General features: G+C 38.5%; 1 protein-coding gene across 1 annotated transcript; it reads right to left on the bottom strand.

The window, feature by feature from the left end:
* Positions 1-1666: 1666 nt before the first annotated feature.
* LOC105438077 (mucin-5AC-like) lies at positions 1667-11886 on the bottom strand. The gene is made up of 7 exons (XM_030976111.1): positions 11858-11886; positions 10399-11409; positions 9843-10119; positions 6993-7226; positions 2738-3600; positions 2397-2673; positions 1667-2038 (listed from the first exon to the last, which is right to left on the bottom strand). The coding sequence occupies exons 1-7, from the start codon at positions 11884-11886 to the stop codon at positions 1667-1669; spliced, it is 3063 nt and encodes a 1020-aa protein (XP_030831971.1).
* Between the last annotated feature and the right edge of the window lie 6662 nt (positions 11887-18548).

Here is an 18548-nt window from a genome sequence, read left to right as displayed (position 1 = left end):
TTCATGCCATATATTTGAATAATAAAAAGGGAAACGAAAAACGACTCCAAACCAGAAAGTTATATGTGTGTCTACTTCTTATATTGCGTGCTTTATTTAATTCCTACATTCTAAGTCAAAGTGTTGCATATGATTGATAATTGTGCAAATTATTGTTCATATTTTTTTCTTCTTTGTATCAAGTGTTGTTATTGGTCATAACATAACGTTTTTTAACGAACTATTCTTTTTCTTTTACCTTTAAAGTATTCGGAACATATGATATGATAAAAAAAGACTGGTACATACTTTTTGTGTGAACAAAGTGAACATAGTAGTGCATGACTTGTCAACTTACAATGTATATAATTACAAATTGTGTTTCTCTTATGTGTTATTACGTGGAACGTTTAATCAACATCTGTATAAAGAAGAATCTCATGCTATTCAAGTACAAAGAAAAATTAAACCATGTTTTATAATGTACATACAAAACAAGACACTAACGGAACACGCAAAAAACAAAAACAACAACAACCAAACAAGACAACATAAAGTTAAAAACAATATCTAAAAAATTGAAACGGATGATAGCTGATATGATCAAATAGAGTAAGAACAATGTTCGTCCTATAACTTAGCCTTGAGGAACGCCACATCTCATTTTCTTTGTCCTACTTGATACTATTCTCCACTATGATGAACGTACTGATACCTGCGTTCTATAATAATAATCTTCAAACCATTTTCGTTGAAGACCCCCTATCACATCGTGAATAATTGTATCAAACGCTTTTTTATAATCGATACAAATCTCAAGTATAGCTCATCACTAGCTCTACCCGCATATATTGATTTTGAAATAATAAGGACAAGTTTATCAACGATCATTTTGAACTGTATTTTTGTTACGGAATCCCTATTGGTTATGGTAAAAAAAAAATTGATTCTAAAAACTGTATTATTCATGATTTTTGTTCTTCAAAGAGTGTTGCTAATCCTGACAAAACCGAAATATGTCGGTATATGTTCCTCCGAGTAATGTCTATATGACATACTTTCATTTAGCAGTGTATCTGGTAATTTTGGACCAATAATTATATTTACCCCCAAATGATTGAATTCATTGACAATATCAATATTACTTTGTCAGGAGTTCATTGTTTCCACTTTCCTTTTTGATAAGCCTGCTCACTTTAGCAACTTGTAACATTTTGTTTCTTTCCCAGTTATGAACTCATTAATGATATCTAATGTCTTACTAGTATTACACCCGTTTTCATACTAAAATGACTGTAATATGTTCGTTTTGCATTATTTAACACCGTACTTATTTTTTTTCATAATATCGTCATTATGATTTGTCTTTAAGACCTACACATACAACTTTTGTTTTGCATATTTAAGTGATTCATGGAAAAATTCTGATAGGATCTTTTGTAGTAGGTAGCCTGCGTATTGAGAAAAACTCTTATATAGAGTGTTATAGTTTTAAACAAATATAAGCTTTAGTAGATAAGCGTTCGTTTTGCATGATATCCATTGTAAATCTTTGTTGTCGATGGTACAGCACGAATTGCTAACTCTCGCAAAGTCCTATGCTGGGAACTATATAGTTTTAACAAGGACACCTTTACTTTATTTGTTTACAGTTGCATATGGCAAATTGAACGACATCGGCCTTGCCTTATTCACCACTCTTTTCATCTTTGTTGTCTATAGATGTGGTTCGAATGACGTTGTGGAACGTGACATTTGGAAGGGTATAACCGTACGCATCCTCATCTTTAACGTTGGATACCATGATAACGTAACCCTCAGTATCCTTCCCTATAGACCTATACCTTACGTTAGGAAAGGTGTAGTCGTCTGGATCCATGTCCTCCTTCAGATTGGTGCCCACTTCTTCGTAATCCTGTGAAGTTGGTGAAATATATGTTAGAGGCAAGACGCTGCTCGGATAGGCCAGGGCGTTGTCTTCAACTTCAGTACACAAAGACGTTTGTGCTATGGTGCTCTCGTACTCGTGGTTTAGGTGGATGGCGTGTGTTGATAAATTCTGATGTTTTTAAAGAAGATACATAGGTGGACATTAAGTGGGATTAAGTTGGAGCCATAACATGACTTTGTTAATCGTTCGGAATCAGTTGGCCTAAACAATAAAATGTCGTTATTCCAGCAAATCAATAATTGTGTATTATCAAATAATATTGGTAGTGATGCAATGTATAATATCTATAAAAACATTTGTTTCCAATTTCTAAACCATTTTGTTGTCTTGGATTTATAGCAGATTTCCAATGCTATCTAAATTAGTAAAAGCGTATTTGATTAGCTAAATTTTGCAAGAAAAAATATTTATCGGGGCTGCGTGTGCAGTAAATTATTGAACTCACTTACTACGATAAACTACCTACCTCCTCAGTGGAATCTGAACAGTCTTTAATTGTGTCCAAGTTCGTTCGACCACGGCGGGATTTCAACGCTCGTCTCCAAATTGATGCCACCGCGACAACTGTTATGATGAGAACCGGGATGAGAACCACAACCGAGATACTCACAGCGAGTGCAATGGTGAGCATTTTGCTGTGAATGCTATCATGAACACCATCTTTGATCATCTTATCTATTTTGATGGATGAAGTCGCTTGGATTTCTACTTTCTCTGTGGTTCGTGGTGCCGAAGAGATCATACTAGAGAAAAGAAAAGAAATGAACGGCTTGTGAATTCCAGCCAATGGTTATCGTTCTGCTGGACCCACTTTGATAGGTTGTGATACCGTGTTGTACCTTAGTGGTATACACCATCGCTGGTGTTGCTGTGCTCGGCTCGGATGTGCTATCTTCCCTTTGTGACCCTACAGTGGTTGGGGTTGAAGGCTGCCAAAAGGGTGGTGGTGTCGTATTTGGCAAAAGAGATGTGTGATCTTCTGATGAGGTATCTGGTGATGGATCAGGCTGGGTAGAGAATTCTGGAGTCGTCTTCTGTATGGATGACGGGCTAGGCTGAGTTGGGAAGACCGAAGTCGTCTTCTGTTTTGATGACGGGCTAGGCTGGGAGGAGAAGACGGAAATCGTGTTCTGTATGGATGACGGGCTAGGCTGAGTTGGGAAGACCGAAGTCGTCTTCTGTTTTGATGACGGGCTAGGCTGGGAGGAGAAGACGGAAATCGTGTTCTTTGTGGGTGACGATTTAGGCCGAGTTGGGAAGACCGAAGTCGTCTTCTGTTTTGATGACGGGCTAGGCTCGGCGGGGAAGACGGAAATTGTGTTCTGTGTGGGTGACGATTTAGGCCGAGTTGGGAAGACCGAAGTCGTCTTCTGTTTTGATGACGGGCTAGGCTGGGAGGAGAAGATGGAAATCGTGTTCTGTGTGGGTGACGATTTAGGCCGAGTTGGGAAGACCGAAGTCGTCTTCTGTTTTGATGACGGACTAGGCTGGGAGGAGAAGATGGAAGTCGTCTTCTGTGTGGGTGACGAATTAGGCTGGAAGGGGAAGACCGAAGTCGTCTTCTGTGTGGGTGAAGGCTTAGGCTCAGCTGTGAAGATCATTGTCCCAGTGTTCGTGGATGATGGTTGAGTTTTGGTGGAGAAGAACGTCGTCGCTGCCTGTGTGGATGACTGGTTAGACTCAATGGGAAGAGTGCAGGAAATTCTTGATAGGAGGCCATCCGATGAAGATATTTCAATAGAATGGTGTTGTGTTGATTCATCTAGAAGTAGAAGGCTTGATGAGAATTTGAAACGGTTAGCGATAAATATCTGTATGACAGTTATTCCATCAACCCTGAGAGATACCAATATAGAACCACTTGAATTTAACCCGACAATAACACATACCACATTTGATTCCAAAGAACAAATGCAATCGATGGCACGAACATCATACGTATACAATGTTTTTGGTTTGAATGATCCATTTTCAACTGAAATACAAGTGTAGTTGGCTGAATGTTCCTCAGTTATGTTGGATATGTAAATTTTAAGAGCAATTTTCATCCCACTCGAAGAAACGTTTTCATAGCTGTACGAAAAACGCGAGTCACCTTGGAAACGTTGCAACATGTGCCCCTTCTCATTTTGGGGGCCAGCCGTTGCTATGTAACTGTGTCGTGATGATCCTATCTTTCTCTGAAACCAGTTTAGAGTAATATTTGGATTCCAATTGGTTACACAATCCAGGGTTATGTCATCCCCGATGTTTAACACTTTCTTCACGGATAAAGCAGACCCAGCAGAAAATATTGTAGACCAAGTCACGCATAACAGGAAAGTTGTGGATAGACTAAAAATCCCCATGTCCGTAGTTTAAATCACAGCAAAAACGATAATAGTTCAATTCATTTCTCAAGTTATATAATATTGTCCAACTTGTTTTTATTTTATAAAAAAGTCAAGTCGAGTTGTTTACGATGATGTAAACTTGAAGTTGTCTGTATAGCTCTTATCTATTCGTGTGTATATATAAGAATTATTTCTTCCGAGGTCGTTACATTATCTAAATCAATGTGGAAAATAACCTCACTTGATAAATATATTCCGGTGAGTGCATAACTGATGCCAATTAATCATCATGAAGAAGACTCCTTAGTCTGAATTATAATCCTTATGAAAGAGAGATTAAATTTCTATTTCGTCGTGTCCTTGCCGAAACAATCTGTCATGAAAAGGCTCCATTTAATTCTATAGTGAACAAATGAAGAACCAAGAAACAGGAAACTAGAGTCACTTGGTAAGTTGTTAAGGAACAAAAAAAAATTGTTAATGAGCGACGAAAGACCATTAACCTCTTTGTTTGCTCGAGTGTAAATTTCGCTTGTATTCAATTTTATTTTTGCTTGATGTGGTAGGGTGAGTTATGAAACCAAGAGCAGTTTTTCATGAGAAGCAGCCAGCTGATTGCATTCATCATTGTACAGTATGATAATTCTCATAAGAGCCCCTTTCACCTCTGATAATACCCCTTTTAAACATGTGCCCCTTTTCCCCTTCTAATAAGGAACCTATCCCTTTTTCATAAATGCCCCTTTTCACTTCTTATAAATGCCCCTATCAAATGATGGGTGCCTCTTTTCCGTCGACAAATGCCCACTTCCCATTCTTATAAAATCCCTTTTCATCCCTGGTGCGTGCCTTTTTTTAGGTGTAAGAAGTGCCCCATTCTCACCTCTGATAATGAGTTTTTGTACTTTGACACGAGCTTCTTTTCTTTTCTGATATAAAGTGTCTTAAACCCTTTCGATAAGCGTCCCCTTTTCCTCCCATCATTAAACGTGCCCCTTATTTCAAGCGACTAAGAGCAATTTCCCCCAAAGCTCGCTCGCTACGCTCGCTCGTAGTTATAGCCTAGATGTTATAATTATGTAACTGATCAATGATCTTTTTAGTCTTCCGTTATAAGAATATGATTTTAACCCCATCAGGATAAGGTTTTTCCTCTTTATAAGATGTAATTTTTCGCATTGCGAGCTCACAAATCTTTAAAATTTTCCTCGCTCGCTTTGCTCCCTTGCAAATGAATTTTCAGACCATTATACCCAACTGCAAAGTATGATGCTTAAGCAATATCTTATATGATGTAAAAAGAGAAACAAATATTGAAATCATCCCTGATAATGTAATCACAATTTAGGGGTATATACCAATGTCAAAAAAATTGTATATTTTCGCTTTGAGGATTTCCCTTTGAAGGTGCCCTTTTTTTTGGGGGGGGTGCTCCCCCCCCCCTCCCCCACTTTAGAAGTCACTCCACCGCCTCTTGCTACAGTTATGGTCACAACCCCAAAAAGGAGCCTGCCTGGCGGCCGGGCGATGAGTTTTTAGCCAATTACGCCCGGGCACCGCTTGCTTTTAGGGTATCGCTCGGTCGCCGCTGAAGTTTTAGTGCGGAGTTAAAATTCGGCGGCACCTGCGCACTTTTCTCTCCGCCGCCCAAAATACGTTCGGTGCCCGGGCTGTCACCGCCCGGGCACCACCTAATCGAGCGTTCACCGTCGAGCGATTAAGGTCAAAAATCGAAATCGCTGGGTCAAAGGATTGCCGAGTGGTCGCCGCACGGTCGCCGCTGGGAGTTCAGTCGGTCACTGGGCGAGTTCAAAATCGGTCGGCAGCCTTTGACCTAGCGGCTTCGATTTGTGACCTAAATCGCTCGACGGTGAACGCTCGATTAGGTCGGTGCCTATTTTGGTGCCCCGCCGATCACCGGCCGGGCAATTTCTTTAAAATCAGCCGGAGACCGCTCGGGAATCGATGAGTCGTCAGTCGGTCGTTGCCGGGACGCCGCCCGGAGAAGCTCCCCGATTTCGCCCAGTTTTGACCTAAAATCGACCGGCGACCGACGGGAAATCGACAGGGGACCGCCCAGGCATCGCTGGGGCTCTATAGCCTGCTCAACTTCTCCAAAAACCGTCGGGCGATGCCTAAGTTCTAGCGGTGACCGAGAAGGCTACAAATCGGTCGGTCGCCGCTCTGAGTTGTGACCATAGCTTAAGGCAGGTAGCCAGTGAAAATGAATTCGTTTAATAAAATTAAGGAAATGCAAGCATTACTTTAAACAAACAGAACTTTGGCATTCCTAACTCTTTTTTCCTGATTGAGGTGTCATATGAAAGGGCAGAAACCTTTTAGAAATGTAATTTGTTTTCTTTTTGAAATTCAGATACCGTCGCAATATCACAATAAGTAATATAAAACTAGATCTTCGATACAAGACACTTCATGAATTGTTTTCCAGCACACACACACACACACATAATATAGGTTTATATACCCTCACACACGCGCGCGCACACAATCTTTTTTTCCATAACTTATTTTTGTCTTTTGATTATTATTATATCGTCATAAGTGTGTGTATCCTTAGTAGAGCTCATCGTCCTAATACCCTTGCAGCATCTTACAAGGGGGACAAGATTTTCATCTTTGTTGTCTATAGATGTGGTTCAAATGACGTTGTGGAACGTGACATTTGGAAGGGTATAACCGTACGCATCCTCATCTTTAACGTTGGATACCATGATAACGTAACCCTCAGTATCCTTACCTATTACGTTAGGAAAGGTGTAGTCGTCTGCATCCGTGTCCTCTCGCAGATTGTTTCCCACTTCTTTGTAAACCTGTGAAGTTGGTGAGGTATCTGTTAGAGGCAGGAAGCTGCTGGCTTCAACTTCAGTACACATATACGTTTGTGATATGGGTATTGCGCTCTCATACTCGTTGTTTAGGTGGATGGCGTGTGTTGATAAATTCTGATGTTTTTAAAGAAGATAAATAGGTGGGAAATTAGTGGGATTAAGTTGGAGCCATAACATTACTTTATTAATCGTTCGGAATCAGTTGGCCTAAATAATAAAATGTTGTTATTCCAGCAAATGAATAATGGTGTATTATCAAATAATATTGGTAGTGATGCAAAGTATAATATCTATATAGATAGATAGTTTATTGGTTTCCACAATATCTCATTTTACAAAGAGTGTAACAACATATTTAAAATGATTACATGTACATACAATAACGGTACACACTATTCAGAATATTGTCCATTAAGTTTAACTTAAGAGATACAGTGGCGGAGCCTATGGAAAAGCAGAGCTTGTTGTGGATAGGCTCCTTAAACTAAACATGACATAATTAACTAAAGTAAAGTTTATAAAATACAAATACACGCTAAAACAGGGAAAGGGAGATTACAGGGATACATGAACCGATACTCACAGTTAACTACAAAAGACAAGGAAAAGGGAAGGGAATATATCTGCAGCTTATTGAAATAATATTACAATATAGTTTGTTCTCCATATGAGAATATTATAAACATAGTTGGTATGGTCATACCGTTTATAGTTACTCATTGTAATGAACATAAGTATACAGTTTGGAGACAAGAATAGTCAAGAATCAGGAATGACAATATGTATTCAAATAATAACTTTTCAATTTTCTTCTGAATACATGTACACTTACAGACCTTTTAATCACAGAATCGAGAGAATTCCAGAACTTAGGACCTGTATATATTAAGGTATTTTGAGCAAAGCTTGTTCTCGTTCTAGGAAGGTGATAGGAAAACGCCTGTCGGGTAGAATATTCGTGAACTTGATTTCTTTTCTTTAACAAATAAGATAGTGCCTGGGGCAGTTCGTTGTTATTCAGCTGAAACATGAGGCAGCCTAATTGTAAATTAAAAATATCCCGAACTCTCAGTACTTTAGTATTAAAGAAAAGAGGGCTCGAATACCATAGTTCAAGTAGGGCAACATTAAAGTGGAGTACAACATTTGCAATACATATGTTGGGAACATAGGTTTCAGTTTGTATATAACACCAGCATTTCTTGATAGTAATGAACACAAATAATTTGTATGTATTTTCCAGGACATTTTATCATCGATAAACAGGCCAAGAAACTTGGTCGATTTTACTTTCTTAATTTTAACATTGTTGAAACAGATATCTCCAGGTAAATCGGAGATTGAATTGCTAAATAATATGAAATTAGTTTTGTCCAAGTTCAGTGACAGTCTATTCGCAAAAATCCATTGTGCAATATTCTCAAGTTCCGAATTTACAGTTTCAACAAGAATTTGAGGATTCTGATGAGAATAAAATATGCTTGAGTCATCTGCGTATAGTATAAATGACAATAGTGTGGATGAAAATTTGAAGTCATTTATATATGTTATGAATAGTAGCGGCCCTAAGAGAGATCCCTGAGGAACACCGCACGTGACAGGCTTGAAACTCGATGCAATCCCATTTAATGAAACGAACTGTGTACGACTACTGAGGTAACTTTTGTACCACTCCAACGCCTTACCCCTGACACCATAATGCTGAAGTTTTTTAAACAAAATGTTATGATCAATCGTGTCAAATGCCTTAGAAAAATCCAAAAATAATCCTGCAGTATGACAGCGGTCGTCAAGAGCAGACGCAATTTTATTAATAAAAAGTAGTATAGCATGAGAAGTAGAATGTTTCTTTCGAAATCCAAACTGAGAGTACGCCAAAATTCCACAACGTGTGAAAAAATTAAATGTTCGAGTGTAGATCAGTTTTCCAAGAATCTTTGATAAAGTAGTGAGTAGAGAGATTGGTCTGTAATTACTACGATCTAGAGGATCACCCTTTTTAAAAATCGGTACAACTTTTGCTATCTTCATTTTTCCAGGTACTATGCCATTTAACATTGACATATTCATAATATGAGTTACAGGTACGATTATTTCTTTAATGACACTTTTCAGTAACTTATTGGTAATATCATCATAACCTGGGGTCTTTTTAATCTTTAAATTTTTCACAATTTCAGTTAATTCTTGTTCATTGGTTGGTACCATTAATAGTGTAGTGGGGTTGGGATTATTCAAAAAGCAATCAAAAGATTTTGCCGACGTTGGTATAGATCGAGCCAAATCTGGCCCAATATTGGTAAAAAAGTCATTAAATATGTCGGCAATAGTTTGTTTGTTTTCAGTTGCTGTTCCATGGTTCTTAATTTTAGAGATATTTCGTGAATTTGGTGAACTATTAAGTACATTCTTTATGGTTCTCCATGTCCCTTTAATGTCTCTGTTACAGGAAGTAAACTGTTTACAATAATACTCTTTTTTAGCATTCCGAAGCAGGTTTGTCAAAGTATTTTTATAATTTGTGTACTTCATGCGATTTTCATTTGTGGGGATACATTTGTTTCCAATTTCTAAACCATTTTGTTGTCTTGTATCTATGGCAATTTTCCAATGCTATCTAAATTAGTAAAAGCGTATTTGATTAGCTAAATTTTGCAAGATTTTTTTTTTTTTATCGGGGCTGCGTGTGCAGTAAATTATTAAACTCACTTACTACGATAAACTACCTACCTCCTCAGTGGAATCTGAACAGTCTTTAATTGTGTCCAAGTTCGCTCGACCACGTTTTGATCTCAACGCTCGTCTCCAAATTGATGCCACCGCGACAACTGTTATGATGAGAACCGGGGTGAGAACCACAACCGAGATACTCACAGCGAGTGCAATGGTGAGCATTTTGCTGTGAATGCTATCATGAACACCATCTTTGATCATCTTATCTATTTTGATGGATGAAGTCGCTTGGATTTCTACTTTCTCTGTGGTTCGTGGTGCCGAAGAGATCATACTAGAGAAAAGAAAAGAAATGAATGGCTGTGAGAAAGATGGCGATGAAGGAGAACGCAATGACAGTTGCGCTCCTGATTGTTGACTCAATTCATACAAATACAAATCAAAAGTTCATTTCAGAGATGTTCTAAGCATCCTATTTTCAAGAATGCTCATTAAGATCTCTGGATTGTACTGAGAATGCTCAGTTCAACTTGGTTTTTCAATCCTTAACATTTAAACCGTGGCCCATAATAATTATGTTAGGAGGTCTGCAACTAAGACTAGTTATACAAACCTAGGCTTGAACAAATCTGGATTGACTACAAACCTCCTTTTTGAATTCCAGCCAATGGTTACCGTTCTGCTGAAGGTTGTGAACGCTGGTGTTGTTGTGCTCGGCTCCGATGTGCTATCTTCCATTTGTGAACCTACATTGGTTGGGGTTGAAGGCTGCCAAAAGGGTGGTGATGTCGTATTTGGTAAAAGAGATGTGTGATCTTCTGATGAGGTATCTGGTGATGGATCAGGCTGGGTAGAGAAGTTCGTAGTCGTCTTGTGTATAGATGACGGGTTAGGTTGGGAGGGGAAGACCGAAGTTGTCTTCTGTGTGGATGACGGGCTAGGCTGGGAGGGGAAGACCGAAGTCGTCTTCTGTGTGGGTGACGAATTAGGCTGGAAGGGGAAGACCGAAGTCGTCTTCTGTGTGGGTGACGAATAAGGCTGGAAGGGGAAGACCGAAGTCGTCTTCTGTGTGGGTGACGAATAAGGCTGGAAGGGGAAGACCGAAGTAGTCTTCTGTGTGGGTGACGAATTAGGCTGGAAGGGGAAGACCGAAGTCGTCTTCTGTGTGGGTGACGAATAAGGCTTGAAGGGAAAGACCGAAGTCGTCTTCTGTGTGGGTGACGAATAAGGCTGGAAGGGGAAGACCGAAGTCGTCTTCTGTGTGGGTGACGAATAAGGCTGGAAGGGGAAGACCGAAGTCGTCTTCTGTGTGGGTGACGAATGAGGCTGGAAGGGGATGACCGAAGTCGTCTTCTGTTTTGATGACAGGTTAGGCTGGGAGGGGAAGACTGAAGTCGTCTTCTGTGTGGACGACGGGTTAATAGGCTGAGCTAGGAAGAATGTCGTCACCGCCTGCGTGGGTGACTGGATAAACTCAATAGGAAGAGTGCAGGAAATACTTGATAGGATGCCATCCGATGTAGATAGTTCAATAGAATGGTGTTGTGTTGATTCGTCTAGAAGTCTTGATGAGAATTCGAAACGGCTATCGTTAAATATCTGTATGACACTTATTCCATCAACCCTGAGATATATCAAAAAAGCATCAATCGAATTTAACCCGACAATATCACACATCACATTTGATTCCAAAGAGCATATGCAATCGATGGCACGAACATCATACGTAGACAATGTTTTTGGTCTGAATGATCTATTTTCAACTGCAATACAAGTGTAGTTGGCCGAATATTCCTCAGTTATGTTGGATATGTAAATTGGAAAAGCAATTTTCATCTCACTCGAAGAAACGTTTTCGTAGCTGTACGAAAAACGCGAGTCATCCCTGAAACGTTGAAAGATGTACCCGTTCTCATTTTGGGGACCAGCCGTTGCTATGTAACTGTGTCGTGATGATCCTATCTTTTTCTGTAACCAGTGTAGAATAATATTTGGATTCCATTTGGTTACACAATCAAGGGTTATGTCATCCCCGATGTTTACAGTTTTCTTCACGGATAAAGCAGACCTACCAGAAAATATTGTAGACCAAGTCACACATAGCAGGAAAGTTGTAGATAGACTGAAAATCCCCATGTCCGTAGTTTCAATCACAGCAAAAATGAAAATAATTCAATTTATTTCTCAAGGTATAATATTGTCCAACTTTTTTTTTTTTTACTTTGCCAGTATTTCCAAGAACGGAAACATTTCTTTCATGAAGTCGTGTTGTTTACAACGATGATGTCAACTTGAAGGTAACCTTATAGCTCTTCTCCATTCGTTTATAATCTAAGAATTATTTCTTCCGAGGTCCTTACATTATCTAAATCCATGTAGAAAGTGCAGAACTGACTCAGATGCCGATAATGATGATCATAAAGAAAGCTCCTTAGTCTGAATTATAAACTTCCTTATGACAGAGAGATTAAATTTCTATTTCGTCATGTTCTATAGTGAACAAATGAATAACCAAGAAACAGGAAGCCAGAGCCACTTGGTAAGTTGTTAATGATCGACGAAAGACCATTAACCTCTTTGTTTGCTTGAGTGTAAATTTCGCTGGAATTCAATTTTTATCTTCGCTTAAAGTAGGTTCAGACAGTTATGAAACCGAGAGCAATATTTCATGAGAAGCAACTGTACTTTAAAATGTCAAACTAGTTTTAGCGTTTGTTTAACATGTTTTGTCCCCCCCCCCAAAAAAAACAAAACAAGAACAAACAAAACAAAACAAAACAAACAAAAAACAAAAAACACATGCACTAACACATAAATGTTTAGGTGTTAGTATTCAAACACTTAAAACGCAGGTAATTAGCAGTTATTGCTGAACAAACAGTTTATCCGCTTGTTAGAAAAGTTTTTTAACAGTTTTTTCTCTTACCGTTAGATATTGAATGGTTTATCCGTTGTGAAATTGGTCAAGATAAGTAAGCGTTTGTATAGACACGCTGCTGTTAACAGTTCACAAGCACTTTTTCCAGAAACAATTGGTTGCATCGTTTGAATGCAAGCACATTCAAATGGGTCATTGTATGATAAATGCGTGGGCGAGGCATTCTGATGCATAGTCATCATTTGCGCACCCAGGTTTTGAGTTAGCATTTATTGAGCATTTATAAAGTTTGAAATTAATTACATCTACTTTCAAGAAACTTACCCGGGGCGCGGAAATGAACGAGCAGGGGTTGGGGTTCTTCCCAGTGTGATTTGAGGGGGTGAGGACCCTTGCGTGACGAATTGCCCCAGAGTATCTGCTAGATCAATTTCATTGATGTTTAATGGACCTTCAAACTGGAAAGAGGGCGTGGTCTACTATACGCTGGGTAAGGCACTAGTAATAGTAAGCAAATATTACTCGACTACAAGGGTAATGCCGGTACAAACTAACATCTCCGAGGTGATCTCGGGGCTACTGTCATCCCACATCGGCAATAAGGTCTATTTAAAGTGAATTTTACATAATTAAAAGAACTGATTCTGCAGACAGTTTAGCTTCAGCTAGATTTTACAAAGCACAACATGCATACATGTAATAAAGTCGATGCGCGCTCATTTGACATTGACATTGACATTGACATTGACATTTCGCGTAACCTACTTTGCTATATGATAATTCAATGGGCAAGTGAGGCAGTAGCAAAAAGTTACTGTACAAAAGTCATATCGCAGTACTTATCTATCATTGATCATGTGACCTCGTTTAGACCAATCAGATTGCAAGATTCTTAGTATGCGGGATATAATATTAATTGTCACATCTCCTTGTCTCCTCACTGATTGTGTGCCATTAATGTTTAGTTAAGGAGCCATGAAGGCATTATCTCACACAATTCTACACATAGTTATAGCCCTTCTGGCCTGAAACTAATGAATTATAGAATCTATTTTTAACATGCTTTGACTTTTTCATTTATAATAATGATAATAATAGCTCACATTTATAATGCGCCTAATACTTTGTTTCTATAGGCGCAGTACATATTACCCTGGTCATCGGATTCAGGCTTACCCGCACACAATGTATGCACATTCTCCACTCCCTGGGGAGCATTCCGGCCAGTCGTCATTTTACAAACGCCACTTGCTCATCCAACCACATTAACTTTCGCATCCTATACCGGGTAACCATTTAGCACCTGGGTGGAGAGTGGCAAATGTAGATCAACGTCTTGCCAAAGGACATTAGGGCGCACTTTGGTTCCTCCCTGGCCCACTGTGCGGCGACGTGACTGAAGTAATCTGACCAGATAACCAATCCGCATACAATGTCATTGGTAGTGAGCCATATTACCCCGGTCATCGGATTCAGGCTTACCCGCACACTAAGCCTCTAACATGCAAACAATCCTGAAAAAATTCTCAAACCACAAAGATATTTTTATGGTTTTCTTTGAAGGCGTCACTGTCATGGGAAATATAAGGGCCATAGACTGTCCGAGCTTTTAGAATGTTACTACTCTATTGAAGTGAGCTGACAATTTTGTATTTTTATAATAACAATAATATAATTGCTTGATCGTCCATGTTTGTTCATATTAGAAATCTGTTTTTGTTTTTTTTGTTGTTGCAATTCTTGATGAAAATAATTAGGTTAAATAAAAATTATATCCATCCATACATTTTGATTAATGGTGATCATAATACATTATTTGGACAATAAATATATTTGTTGGGTTGATATTAACGTCATTGTTAGTCCGTAAAGGTATGCAGTAGAAATCCACTCTTCCATACACTTTTCTAAGATCCCTTTATTTCGGAGTGGAATCCACTATAACTTGGGGTGGATTCAACTCCAAAAACAGAGTTATCCTCAATATGACTCATTAAAGAGTTCAGTACCCTTTCACTGCATTAAGAGAGTATAAAGAAATGGATGCAAAAAAAGTGTCGTTTTCCCGTCACCCTAGAATGCCTAGATCAATTCAAAATGAAGGATATCACCACAATTATCATGAACTGCCATCGATTCGATCGAGCACTCTACACTGTAGCGTAGCGACGGGGCCGATAAGGCACATTATCCCTATCAGATGGTACGAAAGGGAAAGAGAGAGTGGGAAAGAAGGAGAAACTGAGAAGGAAAAATGAGATAAAAATAGAGATGCAGAAAGCGAAAAAGCCGAGAGAGAGAGAGAGAAAGATTAAGATATAGAGAGATTGAGAGAGAGAGAGAGAGAGAGAAGCACTACATTTTTCAAAAATACACTGCATAATTGACCTCGGTCTCATAAAAAGACACAGATTTCTACATGCCCGAGCCCTGGGGGGGGGGGGGGGGGGGTACTCACATATTAAGACATACGGGATTGTGCCCAAATATGTGTTCACAAAAACTCCAAAACATGGATCCGTTTTTTTCTTCAAAATTAAAATGTGCCTTTATTTTATTTCGAGAAAATTCCCCCCCCCCCCCACAGAATGATCCTTAAAAATTGGTAGGGGTTTCGAGGCTCGAGCGGCACATCCCGTCCAAACTGAATCTGAGTACCCCCCCCCCCCCCCGGGATGCCTGAGGCACCGACAAGTCGCAGCATGGTAAATTGGCTTAAGCTGAGCTCAGAGGCGGCGGAGCGACTTCCAAAGTTGAGGGGGGGGGGCACCAACACAAAAGGGCACTTTCTGGACAAAACAGGGCACCTTCAAAGGGAAATCTCAAAGCGAAAATATACAATTTTTTGGACATTGGTATATACCCCTATATTGTGATTGAATTATTAGGGATGTTTTTAATATTTGTTTCTCTTTATACATCATACAAGATATTGCTCAATCATCATACTTTGCAGTTGGGTGTGATCGTCTGAAAATTCGTTTGCGAGCGAGGAAACAAAATTAAGATTCGTGAGGTCGCAGTGCGAAAATTACATCTTATAAAGAGGAAAAACCCAATCCTCATGGGGTTATAAGACAATTCTCATAAAGGAAGACTGAAAAGATCCAAAATTATAACATCTATAACTAAGAGCGAGCTTTGGGGTAAATTGCTCTTAGTCGCTTGACATTAGGGGCATGTTTAATGATGGGAGGAAAATGTGAAACTTATCGAAAGGGTTAAGAATAGAAAAGAAAAGGAGCACGTGTCAAAGTACAAAGGCTAATTATCAGTGAAAATGGTGCACTTCTTATACCTAACAAAAGAGGCACACACCAGGGATGAAAAGGGAATTTATGAGAATGGGAAATGGGCATTTGTCGACGGAATAGAGGCACCCTTCAGATTTTGAACTATTTTCATAGATGAAAATGGGGCATTTATGAGAAGGAAAAGGGGCTCTTTTTAAATAGGGACACTTATCATAAAGAAAAGGGGAACTTATTAAAAAGGAAAGGGGGCACATGTGAAAATATAAGGTGCGCTTATCCGAGTTAAAAAGGAGTAGTTATCAAAAGGGGAAGGGGCACTTTTTACAAAGGAAAAGGGGAACCTCTCGGATTTGAATAGGGCAATTATCAGAGGTGAAGGGGGCGCTTATCAAAAGTGTAAATGAGCGCTACTCGTACCTGAAAAGGGGAACTTACACTGTCGCTCATAAAGGTGGAATAATTTTTTTTTTATTCCAATTCATGGAATTATTTTAAAAATAATATTTAAAAAAATAGATCTAGATAATAGTATACATTCTCAGATTTTATTGTATAATGATTTGCCAATGTGTGTTTTGCGTGACAGCTAAAGCATGTGTATGCTACTTTGCTTATCAACTAGGGGACCTATGCCCTTAAGTCATAAATGACAGTTATGAGGATTAATGCCCCACAAAAGGGCACTAATATAGCACATCGACACGGTTTTGATCCTGGGGCCTCACAGTTACGAGGCTATTGCTTTGTCACTGAACCATGACTGTACGCAGCGGGGGCTAGGGTATTGGGCAGTTTCCATAAATAAACAAAAACGAAGAAAATGCAATAAATTTTCAATAATTTATTGCATCTTACTCCGGTTCCCAACATAAAAAAATCTTCTGTGTGCCCATACCTGGAGCCATAATGCATGGCTGTCCAGAGGATTTTTTCACAAGAAATAACAACAAAATGATAACATATACATAATTTGTCATAATATTACAAATGAAATATAAAATAATAATAAGTCGCAACTTTCCATTTTTACATCTCAAACTATTACAAATGCATAACAAATCATATATAGTACGTTTAGGTATAATTATTACATAAACATAACTAAACTATAAGGAGATGTAAGTTAATACTCATTTATAACAATACAATATTTTGTGCACTGTGAATGAATAATATTTCAAAAAAAGAGCCTCACGCACAGACACACACACACACGCACACACACACACACACACACACGCATATGCACACACACACATACACACACGCGCACACACACGAACACACACATACAACCGCACACACGCGCGTGCTTTTAATTGATCTTTTTTTTCCATAACTTATTTTTGTCTTTTGATTATTATTACTACTCAATAGTAGCTATTCTCCACTCCTGACGACGGATAGTCAACCTGTTCGAAACGTCGAGCCACTCATCCTCTCCAAGCGCTATAGTTCTTCTGAGAACCAAATGCTAAGAAAGATAACAAACAGTCCTTTTTAGGACTACACTCCTCCAAGAAAGATTACCGAGTCAGAGTCCTTTTCAGGACTCCTCAAACCTCTCTCTCTTTCACACACATGGTGCAACCGCAAACCTACTGTATATCAATATTTATCGTTTTAATCTATCTGTATATTTCAATCTATCTCTCTACTCCCAAATGAAACAAAGTCATAGGGACACATCTTTTTATACTCGCCTAAAACACAATTTTGCTGAAGTCTCCTCACCTTTACAGTCACACACACTTTTACTTCTATTGTCATGCCATATATTTTAATAATAAAAAGGGAAACGAAAACGACTCCAAACCAGAAAGTTATATGTGTGTCTACTTCTTATATTGCGTGCTTTATTTACTTCCTACATTCTAAGTCAAAGTGTTGCATATGATTGATAATTGTGCAAGTTATTGTTGATCTTTTTTTCCTTCTTTGTATCGATTGTTGTTATTGGTCATAACATAACGTTTTTTAACAAACCATCCTTTTTCTTTTACCATTAAAGTATTCGGAACATATTATATGATAAAAAGACTGGTACATACTTTTTGTGTGAACATAGTGGACATAGTAGTACATGACTTGTCAACTTACAGTGTATATAATTACAAATTGTGTTTCTCTTATGTGTTATTACGTAGTACGTTTAATTAAAATTTGTATAAAGAAGAATCTCATGTCATTCAAGCACAAACAAAAAATTAAATCATGTTTTATAATGTACATACACAAAAAACAGAAAAACAAGACACGCAAAAAAAACAAAAAAAAACAAGACAACATAAAGTTAAAAACAATATTTAAAAAGTTGAAACGGATGATAGCTGATATAATCAAATAGAGTAAGAACAATTTTCGTCCTATAACTTAGCCTTGAGGAACGCCACATCCCATTTTCTTTATCCTTGATACTATTCTTCACTATGAACGCACTGATACCTGCCTTCTATGTAATAGTCTTCAAACCATTTTAGTTGAAGACCCCCTATCACATCGTGAATAATTGTATCAAACGCTTTTTTATAATCGATACAAATCTCAAGTATAGCTCATCACTAGCTCTACCCGCATCTATTGATTTTGAAATAATGAGGACAAGTTTATCAACGATCATTTTGAACTGTA

Source organism: Strongylocentrotus purpuratus, unplaced genomic scaffold (genome assembly GCF_000002235.5).
Source record: "Strongylocentrotus purpuratus isolate Spur 01 unplaced genomic scaffold, Spur_5.0 spur5_scaffold_8, whole genome shotgun sequence".
Classification (NCBI taxonomy): domain Eukaryota; kingdom Metazoa; phylum Echinodermata; class Echinoidea; order Camarodonta; family Strongylocentrotidae; genus Strongylocentrotus; species Strongylocentrotus purpuratus.
The sequence above is the reverse complement of the archived record's forward strand: the minus strand, read 5'-3'. Positions and strand labels throughout refer to the sequence as shown.